General features: G+C 37.9%; 1 protein-coding gene across 1 annotated transcript in view; it reads right to left on the reverse strand.

Moving 5' to 3' along the window:
- Positions 1–545: 545 nt before the first annotated feature.
- The window catches only part of Ranbp16 (Ran-binding protein 16), a 53,699-nt gene continuing 35,358 nt past the window's right edge, over positions 546–18,886 (reverse strand). Inside the window, exons 16-24 of the mRNA XM_089644257.1 lie at positions 18,363–18,525; positions 17,302–17,492; positions 16,171–16,300; positions 15,033–15,114; positions 13,959–14,097; positions 13,584–13,661; positions 10,903–11,015; positions 6,018–6,232; positions 546–3,955 (exon numbers count right to left, since the gene is read on the reverse strand). Of these exons, the coding sequence (XP_089500383.1) occupies positions 3,856–3,955; positions 6,018–6,232; positions 10,903–11,015; positions 13,584–13,661; positions 13,959–14,097; positions 15,033–15,114; positions 16,171–16,300; positions 17,302–17,492; positions 18,363–18,525 (1,211 nt within the window). The 3' untranslated portion in view covers positions 546–3,855. The remainder of the gene's footprint in view (positions 3,956–6,017; positions 6,233–10,902; positions 11,016–13,583; positions 13,662–13,958; positions 14,098–15,032; positions 15,115–16,170; positions 16,301–17,301; positions 17,493–18,362; positions 18,526–18,886) is intronic.

Here is an 18,886-nt window from a genome sequence, read left to right on the forward strand (position 1 = left end):
CATGTACGGACTTTGCGCGAAAAGTTGTTTGCGACGTGAGTATACAACATGAGTATTGGACACTTGTATGTAGAAGAATCTAATGCTGTCCAATGCTGCGGGAAAGGTACGATGCATACTTGTGGTACAAGTTGGCTGGCCTAGTGTACCAGTGGCGCAGGAGATCAACGCTGCTAATTCATCCAGGCAGGCTCCATTGAAATACCTGTAATACAGACTAATCATACCTGCAGGAGATCGGAGCTGTTAATTCAGCCAGGCAGGTTCCAATAAAATACCAATAAACTTCAACAAATTTATTCCTGGTGAAAATTTCGACGCCTGGAGCCAGTGAGACTATGGCATCCTCAATTGAAGTATGTCGTAAGGCTGAAGGTAGTAGTGGTGAAGGAAAGGAGATGGGCAAGAGGAAGGAGGTGTAGGGTTAACAATAAAATGATATATTTATAAAAACTGTTCTACTTATATCAATTTCTTCAAATATTATGTTCTTTTCTAATTATAATTGCTTTTCATGTATGTAATTATGTACTTAAGTAAAATGAAATAAAAAAAGTCAGAAATGGTTTTTTTTTGTAATTTATACATTATTTAGTTTTTTACAGTTTTTTTCCAATATATTTTTACATTGTCTTTACAAAACGTACAACACTAAGTAGTTATTCAAGGTTGGCGGTAAAAATAGTCAATGCGCGGTGCGGTCTTTATACACTGTTATTGTTAAACACTCGGTGAGAGATGGACTCACTTTGGGAGACGGTCACTTTGAGAGACGGAGGCACTCGATGCAACTGTTACTTTGGGAGACAGTCGCTTTGAGATAAGATTTCTATGAGAGTCACTTAAAAAGATGTTCGCTTTGAGAGACGGTCACTTTCACTATGAGAGATAGTGAGTAACTTAATGCGACTGTCAAATTTGAGAGACAGTCGCTTTGAGAGACAGTCACTTTGAGAGACAGTCACTTTGAGAGACAGTCACTTTGAGAGACAGTCACTTTGAGAGACAGTCACTTTGAGAGACAGTCACTTTGAGAGACAGTGACTTTGAGGGATGATGAGACAACCACTTGATGAATCGGTTTATTCGAGGAAGCATAAAAAATTGTACCTTTCGGAGAAAATTACTGATGACTTTGAGGAATAAATGTTTTGAAAGCCGATTTTTTTGAGGGACGCAAAGAAGCTTACATTTAGGACTAAAGTTTTAAAGGGTCGTTACTTTTAGAGACAGTCACTCAAGAGTGTTGTAATTTTGAAGGTAGATGATTTAAATGCTGGTTACTTTGAGAATGCATGCTTTAAATGGTGGATATTTTGAGAGACAGTCACTCGAAAAAGCTCGCTTTGCAGAACGGTCATTTTAAAAGCCGTAAGTTTCAGAGAAATTCATTCAATGATGCTCTACCTTTGAGAGTGGATGATTTAAATGCTGGTCACTTTCGGAGAAAGCCGACCGAAAAGCTGTTACTTTGAGATGTAAAGCTTTTAAAAGCTCGTTACTTTAGGAGAAATTCGCTCAATGAAGTTGTTACATTGATCGACGATTTAAAAGGTGGACACAGTGAGGAAAAAATGAAGAAAGTTAACAAATAATTCAGATTTCATTCAATAAGATTAGAATGTCACTAATAGAAATAATTTCTATTACAGACAGTAGTTCAGTTTAAAGTCAGTCACACACAAAGAGGCACGGCAAAATGCTTTATCACCATCAAATGCAATTAAAAAATACAGACACCTATCAATATCAAAAAACAAGACAAAAAAGCGAACAAAAAGAAAATATAAAAAATAATAATATGAATAAAAATCAAATTTAAAAAAATACATTGTGTTCTTTGAAGTTTTTAGCATTGAATCTAGCAGGTGTTACTTTTAGCTGCACAAATATGTTCATGGATAAAACATTACGCCTAAAACTCTAGTCAAAATGTAAAATGCAATATGAATCTATTTGCTGATCCAAGTCATTTCATAAGACTGTTACTTTGAGAGACAAGAGACAGAGTCACCACTGAGAGAAACAACAATTCACTAACATTGTTTTTTTCAACTCAAAGAAATAGTCACTTTAAGTAACAGCCGCAATGAATCATAGATAAAGTGTCACTTTAAGTAACAGCAGCAATGAACCACTGGCAAACTGTCACTAAAAGAAATAGTCACTATGAATCACAGACAAACTGTCACTAAAAGAGACAGTAACGATGAATTACAATGATTCATAGATAAACTGTCGCTTTAAGTAACTTCAGTAATGAATCAAGGTCACTAAAAGAAATAGCCACTATGAATCACAGACAAACTGTCACTAAAAGAGACCGTAACAATGAATTACAGACATCTGTCACTTTAAGTAACAGACGCAATGATTCATAGATAAACTGTAACTTTAAGTAACATTAGCAATGAACCACGGTCACTAAAAGAAATAGTCACTATGAATCATAGACAAACTGTCACTAAAAGAGACAGTAACAATGAATTACAGATATCTGTCACTTTAAGTAACAATTGTAATGATTCATAGATAAACTGTAACTTTAAGTAACATTAGCAATGAACCACGGTCACTAAAAGAAATAGTCACTATGAATCACAGACAAACTGTCACTAAAAGAGACAGTAACAATGAATTACAGATATCTGTCACTTTAAGTAACAGACGCAATGATTCACAGTTAAACTGTCACTTTAAGTAATAGACGCAATGATTCATAGTTAAACTGTCACTTTAAGTAACAGATGCAATGATTCATAGTTAAACTGTCACTTTAAGTAACATCAGCAATGAATCACGAACAAACTGTCACTAAAATAGTCACTATGAATCACAGACAAACTGCAACTAAAAGAGACAGTAACAATGAATTACAGAAATTTGTCACTTTAAGTAACAGACGCAATGATTCACAGATAAACTGTCACTTTAAATAATTTCCGCAATGAATCACGGTCACTCAAAGAAATAGTCACTATGAATCACTGACAAACTGCAACTAAAAGAGACAGTAACAATGAATTACAGAAATTTGTCACTTTAAGTAACAGACGCAATGATTCACAGATAAACTGTCACTTTAAATAATTTCCGCAATGAATCACGGTCACTCAAAGAAATAGTCACTATGAATCACTGACAAACTGTAACTAAAAGAGACAGTAACAATGAATTACAGACATCTGTCACTTTAAGTAACTTCAGCAATGAATCATAGATAAACTGTCACTAAGAATCAGAAACAAACTGACACTGTGAATCAGCAAAAAAAACCATCACAATGAATCAACGGATAATAATATTTATACAGACAGATGGTTCCATGAAAGAAAAACACTAAAAGAAACAGTCACAAAGAATCGCATACAAACTGTCACTTAAAGTAAATCATCTTAAAGGTATTTAAGTGAATCACTTCAGAACACTGTTTCAACAGACAGGCGGCACTGTGAAAGAATGTCACTGAAACAAAGTGGAAAAACTGTCGCAGTGAGAAACGGTATATTAAAGATTTCAAATCGATTTTTTCTATGACTCTGCAGTTTTTAGTCAAAGACAATAAAATTAATCAATGCCACAACAATATAAAGTTGTCTCCATCAAAATAATTACATCTAAAATCTATGCCAACAATATCGCCATTGATCGGTAAAATTGTCCTTCACGTCCTAGATCTTCGGGTAATTGGTACATTATAAATCAAATTCGTCTAAAAACTGTATATCGGCCGATTCAGCTCGATATCGCCATTGATTGGTCTGGTCGTCCTCCCGATGCAGGATATTCGGCTTGGTGGTCGTTGTTGTCGGTCGGTTGCAGTCGGGCGGTTTAGCGGATGTCGTGTCACGTGTGTTATGAGGTCATCATGTCGGTGACAGAGGAGGCCGTGGTGTTGGGGCCGCGCAGAGAATCGTTAATGTCACGTCGAAACGTGGACAGGTTTTGCGTGAATCTGAAACGAAAAAAAAAAAAAATTAATAACAATTCACAGCATGAAAAATTGCTTGGCTGGTTGACAAAAATTAGAGAACAGCTATATTCAGTTCAATTTATTATTTTAAAAACTTGTTCATTTTAAACCCGGGCTAATTTGTTTGCTTTCGGTAACAACTCGCACAGGTCGAATAGAAATGTGTCTGTCTCCCGTACTGTTTTAGTGAGAAATATGATCTAATCCATTCTACTAACATAGAGTAGTGGAAACATGGAACTAACTTCCACAACATGTCATCCATTCTACTAACATAGAGTAGTGGAAGCATGGAACTAACTTCCACAACATGTCATCCATTCTACTAACATAGAGTAGTGGAAGCATGGAACTAACTTCCACAACATGTCATCCATTCTACTAACATAGAGTAGTGGAAGCTTGGAACAAACTTCCACAGCATGTCATCCATTCTACTAACATAGAGTAGTGGAAGCGTGGAACTAACTTCCACAACATGTCATCCATTCTACTAACATAGAGTAGTGGAAGCGTGGAACTAACTTCCACAACATGTCATCCATTCTACTAACATAGAGTAGTGGAGGCGTGGAACTAACTTCCACAACATGTCATCCATTCTACTAACATAGAGTAGTGGAAGCGTGGAACTAACTTCCACAACATGTCATCCATTCTACTAACATAGAGTAGTGGAAGCGTGGAACTAACTTCCACAACATGTCATCCATTCTACTAACATAGAGTAGTGGAAGCGTGGAACTAACTTCCACAACATGTCATCCATTCTACTAACATAGAGTAGTGGAAGCGTGGAACTAACTTCCACAACATGTCATCCATTCTACTAACATAGAGTAGTGGAAGCGTGGAACTAACTTCCACAACATGTCATCCATTCTACTAACATAGAGTAGTGGAAGCGTGGAACTAACTTCCACAACATGTCATCCATTCTACTAACATAGAGTAGTGGAAGCGTGGAAATAACTTCCACAACATATCATCCATTCTACTAACATAGAGTAGTGGAAGCGTGGAACTAACTTCCACAGCATGTCATCCATTAGTAGTGTTTAGAGATCAAGTAATGTAGTGTTGTATGATATTTTGCATTAACCCTTTTTATTTAATTTGAGAAATATATTACGTAAAACATATATGTTTCTGCTATCGTGGTACGAGAACACGCCGTCAGATGGAATGCAGGAAAACACTTCTTCTTCTTGACATATAAATTTATTAATTCACAATATAATTTCAGAGGATCTTATTTTCCTCTGCTCAAAATTAAACTGAAAGAAATAAAGGTCTAGTTTCCTTTATTCTTCAGTTTTCCCTAGGTTTACATAAACCTAGTAATTATCTCACGACTGACTGCGTAGGTACGCATGTACCTACCAGTTATATCAACACTAGCTCCTGCCTAGGTACGCCTGTACCTACCAGTTATATGAATACTGGCTCCTGCCTAGGTACGCCTGTACCTATCAGTTATAGCAACACTGTTATACTGCCCTTTTTCTGGGAGGTGTCTGTATTTAAACTAAATTATTGAAGGACATATTACAAAAGTAAAGATGTTCCACCCGCTCGTCCGAAACTACATTCTTAAACATAAAAATAATGCACTTAACTATCCTAAATGATACAAATGTGACTTAAACAATACAAATATTTTAAAGGAATTATTTTAAGGGAGATGAAACTTTATTTGGGGTTTTTATTACTATGGGACAGGGGTGGGAAAGATATTGGAAAATATTTTTAGGCATAATGGTCTAACTAGGGTCATCATAAAATAGAGAGCGAACAGCTCTATTTGAAAGCTGCCGCTGCTTGAAGTAAAATGTCACGAATTCTTAAATCATAAATGATACACAAACAAGGCAATATTTTTATAAAAATACCAGGCCAAAGAATTGTTTTATTGTAGGGTCGAATCTGCAAATGTGGGAAACTAAACTAACTTTGAAAATACGAACTGTGGGAACTGGCCTGAAGGCTAAATTTTATTGAGCAATATGTAATAGTCGCATTCTGGAAGATACAATATACATACTTGTCTCTGTTCTTGGTGAGTAGGTTCCGTTCGATGCCGTCCATCAGCGAGTTGAACCACTGCGCCATGGCGGCCTGGCGCTCGGCGGGCTGCGAGGCCACCACGCGCTCGCGCAGCCGCTGGAAGTGCTCCTCGTTGAGCAGGATCAGTCCCAGTAGCGGCCGCGACATGGACCACTGGTTACGGCAGTCTTCAAACATTATCACGTTTAGGACCTGCCGACAACAACAAACATCATTTAGACAAATATCACTGTAAAAAACAACATTTTCAGTCTAGAAATGCATGAAAGTACGCACTTATCAGTGGCAAAATATGAACTGGCAATGCTTTAAGAAGAGCAGAATGGAAAGACTACGCGTGCAGTACAACAACGCCAACCGCGTTATGTTTGGCCTTCTCAGATACTGCAGTGCTTTCAAGAAGCTCACGGAAGTGCGAGTACCAGGTTTAGCAGCCCTCATAAGAGCCCGGGTATCAGGTTTAAGGGAGAGGTCTGGCAGATCTACTGTGTCTAATCTAATGGTTTTTACGGAGTACATATCTCGAGCTCTTGATAGTAACAATCAAGTAGATGTATCATACAACGACTTTGCACAAGCCTTTGATTCAGTAGATCCGCTTATTCTCCTAAATAAACTCGACCAATTCGGATTTTCAGCGAAACTTGTATGTCTATTTGTAAGTTATTTCTCAAATAGACAAAAATACAAGTAATTTATGGTATTTTCCACTCTTCCAACATAATCACAAACTCTGGAGTTCCACAGAGGTCGAATCTTGGACCCTTACTTTTCTCGCTATTTATCAACGACATTTACCATTGCATAAAGTTTCTCTTATTCGCGGATGACATGAAACTATTCCTTTTAATAGAATCTTTGGAAAATTGCTTGCAAAATTGCTACAAAGTGATAAAAATTTATCGTTGAATGGAGTCATATCAATAAATTAGGATTTAATATTAAGAAATGCTCCATTATGTTGTTCCAAGGCAAACAAAATGATTTACTATAACTACAAAATGTCTTATTCATCTCTTCAGCACATTGTTATTTCGAGAGATTTGGGAATTGCATTTGATACGCACCTAACATTTCATGTCCACCTAGAAACGATATGCAACAAAGCTTTAAGAATGCTAGGATTTGTGCTAATCAACTCCAGACTCCATTTGTGTGCTATACTATAGTTTAGTACGTAGCATTTTGGAAAGTGGTTCTGTAATATGAAGACCAATGGATTTAACCCTAGAATGCTAAACATCGCCTGTGAGGCGAAGCAATTTTTTTTTGGAGTGATATCTCCTGATCGCTCACTCGTATCAAAGCATGCGCTCGCGCCAACTCAGTTGAGTGTTGTACGAGCTAGCGCACAGACGTTTTTTGGATTTGCTCGGCTGCGTTGTTGAGATACAGACACGTGTGGCGCCTGTGAGGCGAAGTTTAGCATTAAAGGTAATTTTTTTGTACATATATGTTTGTGGTTTTTTTTTTGATTTTTTGCTAAAAATTAAAGTTTGAGTATAATTTTTATAGTTTTATGAAATGGCAACGTCTGAAGCGCAGCTACTTAAATGGCTGGAGGAAATATCGGTAGATGGAAGTGAAGAGGACGACGATTTAGGAGCGGATTTTGATTCAGATGACAGTGTGGATGACCCCAATTACGTCACTGAGTTAGACGATGACTTGCAGAATATTCATGTATCAAATCAAATTCATGTCGATGTACAATCCACACCGACTCATGTTCAGGAAGCTTTAGCCACGGCGCAAAATAGGGAGCAGCCGGCTTGTGAGAATCGGATAATTACGCCATCGGCATCGATTATGAGGGGAAAGAACAAATATATTTGGTCCTCAGAACCTTCTTCGTCACAACAAAAATCGAACAGAACTCCTTCGAGAAACATAGTCCATATTGTGCCAGGCCCAAAAGAAGGCGCCAAGGGCATTGTTGATCCCATGAAATGTTTTGAACTGTTTTTTACTTCGGAGTTGATGGACGAAGTACTTTTGCGGACTAATGAATATATTATACAAACAGCTACCAAGTATAAAATTCAGAATACTACTACATCACAGGTCAGAATAGAAGAGCTTCGTGCGCTTCTTGGCATATTTATCTTGAGCGGAGCGTTGAAAAATAATCACTTGACAACAAATGAGCTGTTTGATCCTACGATTTGTGGATCCCAAAATTTAGCTGCAATGAGCTGTGAACGGTTTGAGTTCCTTGTAAAGTGTCTGCGTTTCGATGATCGTAACACTCGAGACGACAGAAAAAAAACTGATAAGTTTGCGCCTATCCGAAATATTTGGGAAATTTTTATCAAGCAATGTAGAGATCTGTATAAACCAAGCTCATACGTGACAATAGATGAACAACTTTTGGCATTCAGGGGACGATGTCCATTCCGTATGTATATTCCTAATAAGCCGGCCAAATACGGAATAAAGATTGTTTTAGTGTGCGATGTTAGATCAAAATATATGTTTGATGCCTCACCGTATTTGGGAAAAAACCTCGGTACAGCTATAAACGAACCATTAGGCTCTTACTATTGTAAGCTGCTTACAAAGACTATACATGGCACAAATCGTAATTTAACTGCCGATAACTGGTTTACTTCTATACCGCTAGCTGAGCAATTGCTTCGACCACCATACAACCTTACTCTTATTGGAACAATTCGAAATAATAAGCAAGAAATTCCACCAGAGTTCAAACATAATTCATCACGCCCTGTTGGGACATCTCTTTTTGGATTCCACGAAAAGCTCACTCTTGTTAGCTACAAGCCAAAACCTCAAAAGACCGTTCTTTTGCTCTCTACGATGCACGACAAGCCTTCTGTTGACTCCGTTTCCGGTAAGCCGACAATAATTCATTCTTATAACGAAACAAAAGGTGCTGTGGATACTTTTGACCAGATGTGTGGTCACTCAAGCTGTAGCCGTAAAACTAGGCGTTGGCCACTTTGCATGTTCTATGGAATGTTGAATATGGCTCTACTCAATAGCTTTGTAATTTATGTATCCAATTGCGAAGCTTTGAAAATAAAGCCAATGTCAAGAAGAGAATTTCTCAAGATATTAAGCAAGAACCTATGCAGCGACTGGTGCGCCATCCGTTTGGAAGAAAGGCCACGTATGCAGAAAAGAGTCCGTTCTGCAATTCATGACGTGGTTGGTCATAATACTGACACTGATTCAGATGAACCATGCATAAAAAAGGGAAAAAGATCAATGTGTGACTTCTGCCCCCCGAAATTGAGGCGTATGAGTATTTATTTCTGCGCAAAATGCAAGTTAACATACTGCTTAGAACACCGGTCTCCAAACTGTTGCAAATGCGACAAAAAAAAGTAGGTGGAAAAAACCGAAACTTTATTTTGGTCTCAATGAATATTTTTAAGTTGTAAGCTGTGAAATATATTTTTATAGACTTAGTACATCTCAGGTCTATAAGACCCAGAAGTTTTTTTTTTATTTCCAATTGTGAATTTTTTTGATTTTTTTTTTTTGTAAAAGATCTCTGTATACCACGAAACAAAATATATGATCTTAAAATAAGCTTTTAATATATTTAATGTATTTAAAAAATGAATTGTGTTATTTTTTTTTTGTTACCCAATATGTAATAAAAGTGTTTTTGTTTTTGTTTTAATATGTTGTATTTTTTTTAAGTAAAATATGGTTTTTTTTTATAAAAGTCGCCTCACAGGCGAAGTTTAGCATTAATGGGCTAAAAAATATGTTTAGTATTCTAGGGTTAACTTACTCTCAAATGATAGAGAAAGTACAAAAGAAGTTTCTGAGATATTTATATCTTAGAGACTTCGGATATTATCCCTGGTTATATCCTTCAGCCTTTTTGTCCTGCATTCTGGGTATTAATAGCCTCACCGATAGAAGGAAAACTGCTTTGCTGACAACATCATATAAACTTCTAAACGGTAACATCTGTATTCCCGATATAACAGAAAAATTAGAGTTTTATGTCCCCGACAATTACACAAGAGCGCGCTGGCACAGAACCTTTGTCGTTCCAAAATGCAGAACTAACTTACCATTAGTAATGCCGCTCGGAAAAATGATTCTGTTACTAAATTACCTGTTGTTCCCTAATATAGATATTTTCCAATTAAATATTCAATAGTTCAAAAACGCGATTATTACTTAATAAAATAAAATAAAATGTATATTTAATATTGGTTATGTATAACTGTAAAGGTGCATTTAAAATTAAAAATAAAAAAAAGACAAGGACATCCTGGAATCCCGCCACGAGTCCAAATTCCACCGTCATAGCACACTGGAGAAATTTATTGGCTCTGTCAATCTAATGCTATTGTTTTACGTATAAAATAGTTTCCTTGCGTGTACATTCTTACTTTTTAAGTGTATGTATATTACTGTACTGAATGTGTGGAATCGCAAACATCTCCCCACATTCCGGAATAAACACATTATTATTATTATTATAATGCAAAAATATGCACTAACTACCAAATATGCATTAGTATACCCGTTCACAAGGCGATAAACCAGTTCACAAGGCGACGGACCCGTTCTCAAAGTGACGGACCTGTTCACAAGGTAACGGACCCGTTCACAAGGTGACAGACCTGTTCACTTTCAGTAGGAGGTTTTTTGAGTCACTTTGATTGTGTTGCTGTAGCTGCTAATGTTATATTCATTCTAGTTTAAGATCTTATTGAACGTCGGTTAAATCCTTTAAGATATTTTCTGGCGAGATGAATTGCGAAAGAGTTCTTTCTCTCGATATCTTGTATATTTGTATTTTAAATAAAAAATATTATAAACAATTTTTTTTTACAATTTAAAAAATGAATTATTAAAATGAAAGCGGCACTCACGGTAGTCAAGAGTTGCTGCATGATTTCGGGCCTCCTCTGCATCACTTCTAGGAACATGGCGTTGTGGTCTTGCCCACCCCTGGACGACTGCTTTTTGCTAGGGAATGCGCTAGCTGTAATACACAACACAGTTCCAATTAGTAAGGCGGGTGGGTGGGGGGTTTAAGTAAGTGTGAATGTGTAAAACTAAGATTGGCGCTTGTCGGCAATATGCGACCGCGCATTATTACGAAAAGCAATGACAATTGGGGATAATTTGTTGGGTTCAATTTTAGTTATGTTTTCTGTTATAGAAACAGATATAAAATTAATATGCAATTGTGTAATTACTTAGTGAAAATTGTTTGAATAGAAAGGTGACTACAGTAGAACACCGTTAATTCGAACCCCGATAATTCGAAAAACGCGAAATTTTCGCCAAAAAAATATACGCATAAAATTTTTTTCATACAAAATGGTTTTTTAATTTGAAATTCGTTAATTCGGTAATTCGAAAAATTTTATTTTTTTTGAAAATAAATCATAAAACTTCGTAAATCTGAATCTAAAAGACAGCCATGACGGTAAAACGCCGATAAGTGTATTTTTACGTAGTTATACATCGCCCTAATTAGTATTATTATTTTGTAAATCAGAATCGATTTACACTGGAATGTCGTTTTTTTTTTCCCCTGATTTATTTCGAATATCCGAGTTTGAAGGGCCGAGAAAATACGTTTTATGCGGAAATATGTCGTAGTTTTACGAATTTACACCAAATATGTTAATTTAAAGGGTCAGCCGCAACGAAACTCGGCCGCGAAATGTATCGCATTTTTTTAGTATATTTGAATTTCAATTCAATATCGAAATTTCAAGTTACGCTGAAATATATTGTATTTTTACTAAATTTACTTCGTATATCTGAGTTAAAAGATTCGGCGTGACGGAAAATGGCCGAAAAATTTCGGTTCATGCGGAAATATGACGTATTTTTAAGAATTTACTTCAAATATCTGAATTTAAAGGGCCGAGACGAAATCGGCCGCGAAAATTCGAGTTATGCGTAAATATACCGTATTTTTACCAATTTATTTGGAATATCTGAATACAGTAGAACCCCGTTAATTCGAACCCCGATAATTCGAAAAAACGCGTAATTCGAAATTTTCACCAAAAAAATTTCCGCAGAAAATTTTTTTCATACAAATTTTTTTTTAATTCGAAATTCGTTAATTCGTAATTCGAAATTTATTTTTGTCCGCGCACGAAAATTTGTCCGTGTAATTCGAAAAAATTTGATTTTTGCGAAAATAAATCTTAATATTTCGTAAATCTGAATCTAAAAGTCAGCCGTGGCGGTAAAACGCCGAAAAATGTATTTTTACGTGGTTATACATCGTCCTAATTAGTATTATTATTTTGTAAATCTGAATCGATTTACACTGGAATGTTGTATTTTTTCAAATTTATTTCGAATATCCGAGTTTGAAGGGCCGAGAAAATACGTTTTACGCGGATATACGTCGTAGTTTTACGAGTTTACACCAAATATCTGTATTTAAAGGGTCGGCCGCGACGAAACTTGGCCGCGAAATTTCGATTTACGCGTAAATATATCGTATTTTTACGAATTTATTTCGAATATATGAATTTTAAAGGGCCCGCCGCGACGTAAATCGGACGCGAAATTTCAATTTACGTATTTTTACTAACTTTACTTCGAATATCCGAGTTAAAAAATACGGCGCGACGGAAATCGGCCGAAAAATTTCGATTCACGCCGAAATATGACATATTTTTACGAATTTACTTTAAATATCTGAACTTAAAAGGCCAGCCGCAACGAAAAACTGCCGATAAAATTCGATTTACGCGGAAATATTTCATATTTTTACGAATTTACATCAAATATCTTAATTTAAAGGGTCTTCCGCGACGGAAATCGGCCGCGCATTCTCGATTAACACGGAAATATATCGTATTTTTGCGAATTTATTTCGAATATCCGCATTTAAAGAGCCGGCCGCGACGGATTACGGCCGCGAATTCTCGTTTAACGCGGAAAAATATCGTATTTTTACGAATTTAAATTCAGATATTTGAAATAAAGGGCCGGCCGCGACGGAAAATTACCGCGAAATCTCGATTTACGCGGAAATATATCGTATATTTACGAATATCTCAATTGTAGGCCGCGACCGAAATCGGCAGCGAAATCTCGATTTACGCGTAAATATATAGCATTTTTACGAATTTATTGCGAATATCTGAATTTAAAGAGCCCGCTGCTACGGTAATCGGCTGCGAAAATAAAGAAATAATTGGTATTAATACGAATTTACAACTAAAATACCACCCGGATTTGAAGAGGCGGCCGAGAAAATCGATTTTCGGTGTTTTTTGTTTTTTTTTTTTTTTCATAAAATTTCGAATTACGTGGGAATTCGTTAATTCGAAATTTGATTTTTGATGTCCCGTGGATTTCGAATTAACGAGGTTCTACTGTATATCTTTTTTTTTTTGTTTCATAAAATTTCGAATTACGTGGGAATTCATTAATTCGAAATATGATTTTTGATGTCCCGTGGATTTCGAATTAACGAGATTCTACTGTTTATGATGGAGGGTCACATGGCCACATTTCGGCTAGCAAACGCAACAGAAACAGATAGTAAATGCATATGCAATTGTGTACTTACTTTTAAGTGATAATTGTTTGAATAGATAGGTGACTATATGATCGAGGGTGGCACAGCAGCCCGTACAAACCATTGTATCTGCAATGCAAACAAACAAAACCATTATTACACCAACAGACATTCTAATTAAACAAGTAAAATCATAAAGACAGTGCAGTAGAATAATAATGAAATAAAATACTACTTTTTTTAACCCCTCACGCCTCTGGCGTATTCCGTCAGCAGGTCGTAGTATTTCCACTACACCAATTGTAAAAAGTCTGATATAGACTGACAATGTATTTAGCGCCCCAGTTCCAGCAGCACGTACACAGAATGCGATGGGGACTTGACCAAGTGCCCAGGTGTGTTTGTTTGTTTGAGGAGTACTAGTACCTAAGGCGGTGAGACCCTCGGAGATGGTAGCGAGGATGTAAAGGAAGGCGGCGGGCTCCAGCGAGGCCAGGAAGGCCATGTGGTCCTGCGCCAGACACTCCAGCAGCACGTAGTACGTCTGCGAGAGCTTCGGGTAATCCTAAACACACAAATAATAAATTGCAACAGCTTTTTGAAAAGAGCTTCATTGGCCGTTAGGGGGGGAAGCTTGGCACCAAACAAAATCATTTGAGTTTACATTTATTCCATAGATAAAGAAGAAAACAAGAATAGCAATGAAATTCAGGATCCAAAGATCCAAAAATACCAAGAAATTTTAAAGGAATTAAAATTACCAACATCAAAAGAAAGAAGAGAAAGAGGTGACTTGATTGAATCTTTCAAAATTTTATCTGGACATTATAACAGCAACTTCTCCGGTATTCAAGAAATCTTCACCACCAACACAAATGCAAATCTCCGTGGACACCTTTTGCATCTAATCCTAGGAATCACTTCCTTGCAAATAGGGTAGTGGAAGCATGGAACTAACTTCCACAACATGTCATCCATTCTACTAACATAGAGTAGTGGAAGCATGGAACTAACTTCCACAACATGTCATCCGTTCTACTAACATAGAGTAGTGGAAGCATGGAACAAACTTCAACAACATGTCATCCATTCTACTAACATAGAGTAGTGGAAGCATGGAACTAACTTCCACAACATGTCATCCATTCTACTAACATAGAGTAGTGGAAGCATGAACTAACTTCCACAACAGGTCATCCATTCTACTAACATAGAGCAGTGAAAGCATGGAACTAACTTCCACAACATGTCATCCATTCTACTAAGATAGAGTAGTGGAAGCATGAACTAACTTCCACAACATGTCATCCATTCTACTAACATAGAGTAGTGGAAGCATGGAACTAACTTCCACAACATGTCAACCATTCAAATCTGCATGGAAGGCGTTTCTAGTGTGTACATCTTATTCAGTGGTTTGTTTAGTATTTGATATCAGTAAAATGATGTTGGACTTGTAGATTTTAACTAAAATGAACGTAATATGAAGCGTGTACTCACCAATAGATCAGTCTGTGGAATGCTTAAGAGTAATTTAACAAACATATTTAAGGCGTTCTCCAACGCCTCGTCGCGATATAACCTGCAAACAACAAAACAACTTGTGTAAAATTAAATCATATTTATCAGAGGAGATTTAATTTAAGTAGCAGTAGAACAGACACAACATTCCCAAAGTGTTAACATAACATAAGTGTTAACATTAACGTACGACTGAAGTTTACTGAAGTACGAGAGAGATGGCATGAAAGAAAGACGGCATGAAAGAAAAATGGCATGAAAGAAAGACGGCATGAAAGAAAGACGGTATGGAAGAAAGACAGCATGAAGAAAGACAACTGTAGATGTATAAAGAGTACGCGTGGTTTTCCGGTATCTCTTCATTATCGCCAGTCATTCGAGATTCCAAGAAATGTGTTAGTTACAGTTTATTGACTATTATTGCGCCATTTCTAAAAATCGTAACATAAAGTGTCATTCATAGATATTAGAAACAAATGGAGGTATATATCACACAGATTTAAATACAGGAACAAAATAATTTCTCTCAGGGTCAATGCCATCTTTAGGGATGCTGTGTGGAGTCTTTTTGAGGAGACGAAGTAGTGAAAAAGGGAGGAAACACAGAGGCCGGCAAATCATTCAAGAACTAGTCGCAGAAATAACCAGTTCTCATGTTTTAATGTTTCCTGACAACACACCCGGTGCTAAAGGGATCGATGAAGCTAATTCCTCAGAGCATCTTCCATTGAAATACTGGTAGAACAAGGACAGCATTCCCACCTGATGCCGGTTCTCTAAAGATTGCAAACACGTGTGTTAGATAGGGGAATCTTCCAAATATGATGGGACTCCAGACCGGAGGCGGCTGCCAAATTCAACAGTGGCGCGCACTTGCGATTTCTACAGGGTCAGCAGTTGTGTACCATCGAAGTATCTGTACGCAAGTAACAGTACGCCCAGCTTCTGTGAGGCTAACTTGACTCTGGCTTGGAAGGAGCCTCCGTGCCTGAGCTGGTCACCTAGAGTTACACCAGCATATCAACGGAAGATTGCTTCCATTGAAGGAGACTGATTGGGTCTTTGAAACATTAAAGTAGTGTACTAATAAATAAAAGGACAGAATGAAAATGGTCACCTAAATACACCAAAGTTGACGTAGTTTCCGCACAGAGCTGCCTTCAGCATGGAGAAACACACGGATATCCCTTTCAGCTTCATGGGGTACATCAGGTCTTTGGTCACCTCTATAGTCAGTATTCTGCTGCCTGAAATCACCACAAACACATCTATATTAAACAATCACAATAACACCGGTGAACTAGATTCCTCCACTTACATTTGTAAATTATTTGAATAAATAATATTGCCTCGTCAGTATTTGCAAATTATCTCGATAGTAAAAGACACACAATTCATCGCTAAAAATCTCGCAAAACTGCTTAAATTCACCGCGCAAGAGTACCAATGAGTGAATGTTGTAGTGCTAACATTATAAATTAGTTTTCCTAAACGAATTCCTTTCAGACGCATTGGATTAAGCATGACCAAAGTAGTGCAAAATTCAGTTGCCTTTGAGGCGCTTTGCGCATGCGTCGATAGTGCACGGGTTGAGTTATATATCTGCACTGCTCCCACCGAGATTTGCCATTATGAGCGTAATTTGTCTCGCTCATGTCAACGTTTCAGTTACAGTTCCCGTGAGCACTTAGACCATAAGCCCATTGTGCTATCTCTAATTTTACCTCATTCCTTTAACAGTAACATGGTCCCTTTTATAAAGTTGACCAGGATATGTGGCTGTCTCTTCCCAGGTATCTGAGCCTTGTTTCCACCAGGGCGGACATTGGCAGTACAAGTGAAATGGAACCTCTTCATCCTCTTTACATTTCCTGCATCTATAGGTGTTTTTAACTCCCAACAGCTGCATGTGTCTCCTGAGATGGCAGTGTCCCGTTAGTAGTCCTACCAGTTCCTTCAGTGAGCTTCTGTCCATATTGAGTAGTTGACTAGTCTGTTTATGAGTACTTTGGATTGTCTCATTCCGGGTGCCCTCTCCCATTCCTTCCAGTGCTGGGATTTGACCCACATTTCAATATGTAGTTTGGTGTAGCAAGCCGCCACTCCTATGATCAGGCTTACTAGCCGTCAGCCTGATCGTTGCACTCAATTTCTTTATGTCCCGGTACTATTTTATTGATGTTGGCTGCGTTAAGTTTCCTTATTAAGTTATTAGGCTAGGTTAAACAGCAAATGGTGTATCGCATACCATAAGTGCACATGATGTTGCTGGCCTCGCGGAAGAGCAGGATGCCGTTGGGCGAGGAGACGTCAAACTGCAGCCGCTGACTCCGGTTCTGCACCAGCTCGGCGGCCAGCTTCAGCACCGGCGTGGACACCGAGGGCTGCGTGCACCACGCCTCCAGCCCACGCACCAGGATGTTCAGATAGTTGGGGTAGCTGGGAACAACAAATTATAATGGTTTCATGCAAAATGAATTAAAAAATGACATGTAATAAAATGTTGACAGCCTTATTTTATAATTCATTCATTCAAAATAATATTTAATATATTTACGGCACATTCCGGAGGCGATACTCACAGTATCGCCATATAATATTTCCTCCCCACTATCTTCAATCTCACAACATACCCATACTGCTGACTCTCTACAAATCGCAAGTGCGTGATGTTGAATGTTGAATTTGGCAGCCACCTCTGGTCTGGAGCCCAAAATACCTACCTAAAATAAACCCTCGACTCTGTGCAGAAACGGGCGGAACGTTTGATAGATTCCCCTATCTTAACAAGCACATAGCAATCTTTAGAGCACAAGCGTCAGGTAGGTATGCTGTCCTTGTTCTACCGGTATTACAATAGAAGATGCTCCGTCATTGTTCCCTTTGGCACCGGCATACTCGGGAAACACGCCAAATGCGCGCCAAACATATGTAAATGGTTGACATTCGTCACATGAGAACGGGTCGCTTCTACGACGAGTTCAACAGCTCGGCTAGGGAACAATTTTCCGGCCACTGTGCTTCCTCCCTCCTACAACTATTACTACTTCCTCTACTCAAAAATAGCCTCCACACAGCATCCCCAAAAGATGACAAGGGCCGAGGGAAATTATTTTCCTCAGGGCATCTTGTGTGGAGTTAATGTAAAAAAAAAACGCCAATTGGAGATGCCATAGTCTCACTGGCTCCAGACGGTTGGCAGCAGCAGACGCTTCTGCGGAATTTGCATTTTTAAAAAAATCGGAAGAGGAACCAGCGGAAAGGTGGGTGAACCTGCCAATCCTGACCCAGTGATCGATGACTACTCACATCCAATCAAATAGCATCATGTAGGTGGTCTTGGTGTTGAAGGCGAAGGCCAGGCCTCGCAAATCCCTGGCCAGCCCGATCAGGACCTTCTTGGCCTCCTCGGAGCCGAAGAGTCGGGTCTGGTCCGCCGGGTTGAGCAGCCCTGATATGCTCTCAAATGCGGCTAGAAAAAGACAAAAATATATATAAACACAGAAAAACCCTCATAATATAATCATTATTATGCCGTGTTGCGTATTATGGATTATTATGGACGTGTGGGATTGCACTAACCTCCCCACATTCTGGAATAAAATATTATTATTATTATTATATCTGCTATTCCAAGCGCAATACACCAACGTCTTCATATATGGGGCTATAATATTCAGGAAGATAAAGCTGCTATTCCAAGCGCAATGCACCAACGTGTTTTTATATGGGGCAATATTCAGGAAGATATAAGTGCTATTCCAAGCGCAACGTGTTTTTACAAAATAAATGTATATTAGTTTCGGTACTCTTAACCCGCCTACCTGGCCCAC

The sequence above is a fragment of the Hesperophylax consimilis genome, chromosome 20 (genome assembly GCF_061612785.1).
Source record: "Hesperophylax consimilis isolate HC1 chromosome 20, BYU_Hcon_1.0, whole genome shotgun sequence".
In the NCBI taxonomy this organism is placed as follows: Eukaryota; Metazoa; Arthropoda; class Insecta; order Trichoptera; family Limnephilidae; genus Hesperophylax; species Hesperophylax consimilis.